Genomic DNA, 8,568 nt, shown 5'->3' with positions numbered 1-8,568 from the left:
TGGCAGGAAGCAGCGGCCACTCAGCCAGGTCCCCTCTGGGAGCGCTGTGTTGTGCTGGGAAGGATCGCTCCCCGCGCCTGCCTGAAATTGGGGAGCAATCGGGGCGGGGGAGGGAGCCCCACGCTCGGAACCAGTTTAGCGGTCCTCTGTGCACGGCTTAACGTCGCTTCGAGCTGTGCCGCAGGGCTGCCAGGACAGGCTTTCGAGATGAGCCTTTTCTGAACAGAGGGGCCTAACCTAAAATGCTAACGTAAAATGCATGGCCTCATAAAACATCATTATTGACAGAAGTCTGTGTTTTGGGATACAAGAAAACGGTTTACAGGAAAGTTATCCCAAGGTTTCGTAACTGCCCCTGCCCACTTTCTGCAGGCTGACACACAATGGGATTGTCACTTGGGTGGGAAACCATTTTGATCAAGGGGTAATTAATGTCCTTACTTTGCCTATGTTGTAACTTGCTAATAGACCTTTCAATTTCATTTTATGGAAACTGCAAAGATATGTATTACCTTAGCTTCTGAATATGAGTTGTTGCTAGGCAGATTGTGGCATCTGCAACTTCAGCTTGTTTTCTGAGGTTTCAGTATCCTGTAGGTGGGGTTTATAAATCCGAGTTGTAAAGTCACAGGATGGACTGCAAAGATAGTGGTTAAGTTGTATAAGAACAGGACCAAAGTGTTTCTTTTGGATTCTATGATTCTATGATCTTCTTCTCTAGGTTTGGAGCTCCCCGTTTTGGAGGAAGTAGAGGTGGACCTCTCTCTGGGAAGAAATTTGGAAACCCTGGGGAAAAACTTACAAAAAAGAAATGGAATTTAGATGAGCTGCCCAAATTTGAGAAGAACTTCTATCAAGAACATCCTGATGTAGTTAGACGTACTGTGGTATGTACCCTATCCGACGCATGCAAAAGTAAACAAATAAGTGCAAACATGTTGAGGGTCATGGGGCCCAACAGGCATGGATGGGGTAACTTAAAAGATAACTTTGGTATCAAACCTGATTTCCAATAATGGGATTTTTCCCTTGCAGCAAGAAGTTGAACAGTACAGATCAAGCAAAGAAGTCACAGTTAGGGGCCATAACTGTCCAAAACCGATTATAAACTTCTATGAAGCTAACTTTCCTGGTAAGTGAAGATACCATACTGGTTGTTCTTCCAGGCTTGATTAAGACAAAGTCTAAGTTACTAAGTTTCCATTTTCTCTTCAAGCAAATGTTATGGAAGTAATTCAGAGGCAGAACTTCACTGAACCAACTGCTATTCAAGCACAAGGTTGGCCTGTTGCATTGAGTGGATTGGATATGGTTGGAGTGGCACAAACTGGATCAGGGAAAACACTGTCTGTAAGTTTTGATTGTAGCCTGGAATACTGCTGGATTTCAGCAGTGAAAGTATGGCCTGGCTTAGTGCAGGCTCAATGCTTCTGGGAAGGGATTGTAATGAGACACGTCTTTCTTCCAAACAGTACTTGTTGCCTGCTATTGTGCATATAAATCATCAGCCATTCCTGGAGCGAGGAGATGGACCTATTGTGAGTATTCCTAAATGAAAGGGGATCTTAATTTCCAGAGAATGTGATTTTTTTTTTTTTAACAGTCCAATTGGCCATGTTCATAAGAGCGCATAGCTGTATTGTGTTTCTCTGTATGACTAAAGTGGTTCCATGTTTTGGTAGTTTTCCCAAGAACATTGCATAAGGACAATCCAATCAGAGCTTAAAATTGTACAGAACAGGGCTAGGTGTGCCATTTTGGAAATTACTATCCCCTGGAAGCTAGTGACTTTCAGATATCTTACCACACAGGATAGGTCAGTGTTTGGTGGTAATTGAGATGCTAGGCAATTTAGTTTGCTGGTTTGGGCTACTTAAATCTACTTAAGTCATTCTGGCACTGAAGTAATATATGACAACTTTTCCATTTAAAACTAGTGTCAGACTAGAAGCTTCAAATAGGTATTGAACTAAAAGCTAGGCATCTTATTTCTAGTGTCTTGTGCTGGCACCAACTCGTGAACTGGCTCAACAAGTGCAGCAGGTAGCTGCTGAATATAGCAGAGCATGCCGTTTGAAGTCTACATGTATTTATGGAGGTGCTCCAAAGGGACCACAAATTCGTGACTTGGAAAGAGGTATGGATAAGCCTTGGTGCATCTCTGTATGAGGCAATGTGAAAACTATTTCAGCTGACTTTACTGCTTTGTTTTTAGGTGTGGAAATCTGCATTGCAACACCTGGAAGACTTATAGACTTCTTAGAAGCTGGAAAGACCAATCTCAGGAGGTGTACTTACCTTGTCCTTGATGAAGCTGACAGGATGCTTGACATGGGGTTTGAACCTCAGATCAGAAAAATTGTGGATCAGATAAGAGTAAGTATAAATGGTTCATGCATTTATCACTATTACAGAAACAAATATTGCTATGCTCATTAAAGCAAGGGCAGTGCAATTAACTTTTTCAGGCTTGTCTGGGTAGATTTTTTTTTTTGGTTGAACATTTGACTATGTGTTGATCTTCTACTGACCTAGTCTCCTTCTCCAGCCTGACAGGCAAACTCTGATGTGGAGTGCCACATGGCCAAAGGAAGTAAGGCAGCTGGCTGAAGACTTTTTGAAAGAATATGTACACATCAACATTGGTGCATTAGAACTAAGTGCAAACCACAACATTCTTCAGATTGTGGATGTGTGCCATGATGTAGAGAAAGATGACAAGTAAGTAGTCAGTGGGGCAAAGCATTATGTTTTTTAATGTTTAGTTTTAGTTCGTGAACTGTGAAATGAATTTGTCATGATGGATTTTTGACACCAGTCTGAGACCACTAAAAAAGTAAAAAATCAGGCTGGTAAAACTAAGCTTGCGCAGCACAAATCAATCCCAGCTCTAACCATCATCTCTTCATGATAGGCTTATTCGTTTGATGGAAGAAATAATGAGTGAGAAGGAAAATAAAACAATTGTTTTTGTGGAAACCAAAAGACGGTGTGATGATCTTACCAGAAAAATGAGGAGAGATGGGTGAGTCTAATAGCTTGAACATCAGTAAGCCGCCCCAATAGTCTGAGCATGCTCTTGATTCTTCACAAGTGACCACTTAACTATGGTGTCAAAACTGTCAAATAGAGTGACACCGGGTGTGAGCTAAAATGCTAAAACTAATGCTAGAAGCTGTTTGCAATTTGCCTGGTTTTGACTAATGAAACTACTCAAGGAATGGTGTGAGGTTAATCAAGTTCTGTATTTTTAGGTGGCCAGCAATGGGTATTCATGGTGATAAAAGTCAGCAGGAGCGGGACTGGGTTCTAAATGGTGAGTGTTCCAGCACTTTCTCCAAGCATATGATCTATGTTACTTAATGAAGAAACTGATGAATTGCTTGTGTTACAGAATTCAAACATGGAAAAGCACCAATCCTGATTGCTACAGATGTTGCATCCAGAGGTCTAGGTTAGTACAACTCGTAATGCCAGTTGCCCAAAGCTATTTAAAGAAAGTCTATTGCTTTCTTTAACCTCTGCATTTTTCTAAGTTTTCTTCACATAAAGGTGCAGTCTTTGTGGCAAGGCCTAGGCATGACAATCGGAGGACTCGAGGGGGATGGAGGACTAGTGGAAATGATCGGCTGGCTGCTTCCAGTCAAATAGAGAGGTGAAAGCTGAGAGCATTGTGTGCCAGTAATCTTCAAAAGGCAAAGATCATCCTTTAAACTACTACCCCATAAACTGTTCTCTCATGAAATAAGCAGTTTCATTCACAGTTCACTTTGCCCTGGTATTTCTCTTCTCTCCATGCTTTGCATGATTTGCCATGGTGCAGTACTGTTAGTTTTGTGCATACTGTCTGCTGTGATCTGTGGGTCTTTGAATTTCAGTGAGTTTGCTGAAATGTCGAAGAAAATAATTACAAACTTCAATGTTCAATGAAATTTTTTTCAACCATGAAATGGAGAGAGCAGCTTTAAAATGTACTAAGCCTTGTACAAATTGGTGAGTACTGGCACATGAAATCTGAGAAAAAGTCCACCTCTCACTTTAGCAAGTGGGGCAGGAAAGCAATGGCTTTTCAAATGCCTTTGAAAGTCGAAGTTCCTCCACCTATACATAGTCGTCATGTCGAGACCTGTCAGAGAGAGACACATTCTCAAGTGAACCCTGGCTTCTTGGAAGCGCTTGCCTAGACGAGACACAGTGCATAAAAACAACTTGGTGACTTTGGGGGGACAGGTATGTTTTTCTTGCAGCTGCGGTTCAAAGGTCTTGGCAAGACGAGCAGTGTGGCCCCTTTTTTTTTGAGCTTCTAATGAGTGTGTATGTGAAGGACCTTGTATGTTTTTACTCTAAGGTCCTCAAATGAGCACATGAAGAGGCTGCTGTGAGCTTTAGTGGCCCTACTGCAAGAAGCATTCAGATGTCACTTGATGATTTGTAAAGGGGACTCTTGAGTTGGGAATGACAAGCAAATGCATACTCCTTTATGGTAAGGTTTTGGATCACAGGGTGGGTGATGAGACGGGAACAGACGGAGTGTGCATAACTTTCTCTTCCACAATACTCGTGCAGAAATGGATAATTCTAACACTGTTCTTTGCAGCCATTATTTCCTTTAAAGTACTATTGTCTAATGTTTATCTTCGATTTGGCTGTTGTGGTGTGCAAAACTTTGTACCTTGCTTTTTGCCACACTGCAACACTTTACAGATGTGGAAGATGTGAAATTTGTCATCAATTATGACTACCCTAACTCCTCAGAGGACTATATCCACCGAATTGGACGAACTGCCCGCAGTACCAAAACAGGCACAGCATACACATTCTTTACTCCTAACAATATTAAGCAAGTAAATGACCTCATCTCTGTGCTTCGGGAGGCTAATCAAGCCATCAACCCCAAATTGCTTCAGTTGATTGAAGACAGAGGTTCAGGTAAGTACTGTTCTTGACCACAGTGTGTAGCTTTCCTCTCGGAACAAAATGGAAACTCAAATTCCACCTCCAACCTCTCTCCAAAATTGATGTGGAAAGTGGTTTATCTACCCAGTTATGGTGACCTGAAAAGGTATTTATTAACACCGATAATAAAAAAACCCACCCCCTCCCCCTGAATGCTCCATGTTAATGTGGTGCACCTGTGGCTACTGCTGGCCAAAGATGCACTTCTGAGTATTTGCTCTGAAATAAAACGCTTCAGGGCTCAGTTTTGTGGCCTTCTCTCATACAGCTAGGAAGGATGGACATAAGTGTCTCACTGGCGAGATGAAAGTGACCTTTTGCCTTCATGCCATCACTCATGTTACAGGGGAGAGTATGACTCTCCTCATAGGTTAGGCAATGTTCTCTATCAAAATAGTCTTCATCTACATAGTAAAAATCTAACTAGAGACTCTAGTTAAAGGAAGTCTGCCCAGCAAGGCAAACCTATTCTATGAGCTGAACGAATTTGGTGGTATGTAAAATGCAGCCTTTATGATATATATATATATATATAACTATGTCTTACCTTTTTTGATAGGTCGTTCCCGAGGTGATCGACGTGACAGATATTCTGCGGGCAAAAGGGGTGGATTTAGTAGTTTTAGAGAGAGGGAGAACTTTGAGAGAAACTATGGTGCACTAGGAAAGAGAGACTTCGGAGCAAAAACTCAAAATGGGGCCTACAGTGCCCAAAGTTTCAGTAATGGAACTCCTTTTGGAAACGGCTTTGCAGCCGCAGGCATGCAAGCTGGCTTCAGGGCTGGTAACCCTGCAGGAGCTTACCAGAATGGCTATGATCAGCAGTATGGAAGTAATATTGCAAATATGCACAATGGCATGAATCAACAGCAGTATGCATATCCTGCCACTGGTGCTGCTCCTATGATAGGTTACCCAATGCCGACAAGTTATTCTCAATAACTTAGTGTATTTAAATGTCTCAGTTTTTCATAATTGCTCTTTATATTGTGTGTTATCAAAACAGGATAGTTATTTAAGAAATGGGAAATGCAGAAATGACTGCAGTGCAGCAGTAATTATGGTGCACTTTTTCGCTATTTAAGTTGAATATTTCTCTACATTCCTGAAACAATTTTTAGTTTTTTGTACTAGAAAATGCAGACAGTGTTTTCAAAGTAAATGTACAGTGATTTGAAATACAGTAACAGAAGGCAGTGCATGGCCTTCCAATAAAGATATTTGAAGACCGAATTTTCTTTCAGATGGCAATTTTCTCAACATGTGCACAACTTTACATTAATGGAATGTCAAATGTTTTTATATTAAATTCTAGAAAGGTTTCTCAACTGTGTCTGATTAAACATTTAAGCTTATACAAAAAATAGCCTTGCCTTGATTGGGCTAGATTGCTTAGCATGGCAGGCTCTGCTTTGATGGGGAAGAAAACTAAAGCTGGCTTCTAAGTAACTGTTGGAAACAGTACTCTTCCTTGTCTCACTAGCGTAGGGCCAGTTTTTGGAAAAGATCTGCTGGAGTAATGGTATAGCTAAAAGTCTTGCTAACCAAAACTGCAGTGGCGTTGCTAACGAGCTGCTATGAGCGTAGAAAGCTTTTGCAGCACCATAACTGTCGCCTTCACGTGAGCATATGTGCAGACTAGGCTTGAGTGTAATGTATCTACAGCTGTCAGGCCTTGTGAGTTAGCATGCAGGCTTACTATGAGCTTCAGAGAAATGGGAAGATCTTAGTATTAAAACTTCAAATTATACTTAAACTGGTATTGAGCAGTGATTTCTTTATGGAAGTGGGGGGAGGGAAGTGGGCTGTTGATCCATGAACATACTTCATGGATTTTTTTTTTTTTCCCTGAGACTTGTAGTACATGCAAATGACTAATTTCAAAGCACTGCCCATGCTGAGCGAAGCAACAGCATTTCATTGATGAGGAGCATAGCTTGCATAATACTTCATCCTGGGGTTAAAGTACTTAATGCTTTCAAGTACAGTATATTAAAATTCCAGTTAATACTGACTTTCAGTTCCTTCCTGTCACTTGTTTATCAGTAATAATGATTAGCTTCAAGTTTAACAATGCTTAACTACAGCTTAATGTGTTCAAGGTGGAATCTGTCTGCAGGAATCAAGGCAAGATTCTATCTAGGTGGTTTTGAACCCAAGTCAGACTATTTCTTTTACACTTCAGATCTTTTTGCTGGTCTGTGCTTAGCTCTTGGTGATTGTTTTCCTCTGAGGCTCAGCTTGTGATGTTCTTAACTGCAGCCTAATCTGCCTCTTAATTATGTATTTCTGCCTCTCCTGTGGATTTCTCAGTTGACAGTACTTTTGTGATCATTCACTGTTGCTATAACTTCAGCTGCAGTCCTGAAATGCTACCACACTTGAGTCTAAAACTGCAGTTTGCAATGTGGAATCTTTTTAATTGGCTTTGCAACACTCCCCTTGCCCAGTGCCATCTGTGTTGAACATAAGGAAGTAGATGGTTATTTATCTTTGAAATATGACATGTTAATTGCTAAGTTTCCAGGTCAGTTGCCTGAAACAAAATCCATAGAAAGCTTGTTTTTGTTTTTAAAATCTTTATACTAAAAAAGGTATATGTAGAGAACTTATAGCTTGTGAATTAAAATTGATAGACTGGGGTCTTTAACAAATAGCCTTTTTCTCACTTAAGGTGGGAGATGGCACCAACCAGATTTGTTAAAGTGAAACCCAGACAGGTGTTTGCAAGTCATACTGGTTGAAAATGTGCTTTGGAAACTTAATCAGGAAATCATGGGAAGAGATGCACTCTGTGACTCTTCAGTACAGGTTTTTCAAGGTTGTAGATTCTTGGTGGACTTAAGTGTAATTATGTGGCCAAATCAGCTACCCATTAGAAGCTGCAATAATTTTAAACTGAAGACTCAAAAGTTCCGACTGTCTTGCTTCTAAACATGTGATGTGCATTACTCTGGAGTGCTATTTCTGAGATTTTTTTTTTATTTATTTAACCAGTAAGGCACACATCTCAAAACCAAGCCCATGTCTTGAATTTTTTTGCCTTGAATATCATCTGAGGGAAGGGCCTTGCTCAGTGTAAGGTGGGCACTCATCTTAACATTTGCACATAAAACGATGAAAAATGAGCTCTACTAAATAGCTTTGACAATATTATCAGAGATACTCTGTGGCAGAATTGAGCTCATGGCAAGTCTGCTTTAGAAATGTAACTAGCAGTACTTTCGCACCTAGGAGTAGCAGCTCCTCCAGCTGACCCAGTGGCCTACTAACGCCTTGTCTTAACAATTCTCAGTCTGTCCCTCCGGCTGTGGGGCTGGCTGTGAAGTTCAGAACCAAGGCCGAGATAATTCCAACTCATGGGGACTTCACATACCTGAATTTTTCATGTCAGCCAGCGCACAGAATGGCTCCTCTCTTAAGCTCCACCTTCTGGCACTGGTACAAAATCGTGATTAAGCAGGTATGGAAATTTCCACTGCTCTGCTGTGCGGCTCCTCTGCCAGCGGCGAACTTGAGCAGCGTTACGGAGCAGCGGGGCCCCGCCCGCCCTGCTAGCAGAAGGCACTGCACTAACGCGTTAGCTTGAGCTCCGCTTGCTGTCTGGAAGGC

General features: G+C 41.4%; 1 protein-coding gene across 1 annotated transcript; it reads left to right on the top strand.

The window, feature by feature from the left end:
• Nucleotides 1-721: 721 nt before the first annotated feature.
• On the top strand, nt 722-6,284 carry DDX5 (DEAD (Asp-Glu-Ala-Asp) box helicase 5; the record flags this gene model as incomplete). Its single annotated transcript, XM_009576351.1, has 12 exons — nt 722-887; nt 1,036-1,132; nt 1,217-1,350; nt 1,473-1,538; nt 1,996-2,137; nt 2,216-2,376; nt 2,549-2,721; nt 2,915-3,025; nt 3,255-3,316; nt 3,395-3,454; nt 4,705-4,929; nt 5,516-6,284. Coding segments are annotated over 12 exons (1,780 nt in total), but the record flags the coding sequence as incomplete, so codon positions are not given.
• Between the last annotated feature and the right edge of the window lie 2,284 nt (nt 6,285-8,568).

The sequence above is a fragment of the Fulmarus glacialis genome, unplaced genomic scaffold (assembly GCF_000690835.1).
Source record: "Fulmarus glacialis isolate BGI_N327 unplaced genomic scaffold, ASM69083v1 Scaffold37674, whole genome shotgun sequence".
In the NCBI taxonomy this organism is placed as follows: Eukaryota; Metazoa; Chordata; class Aves; order Procellariiformes; family Procellariidae; genus Fulmarus; species Fulmarus glacialis.
The sequence above is the reverse complement of the archived record's forward strand: the minus strand, read 5'-3'. Positions and strand labels throughout refer to the sequence as shown.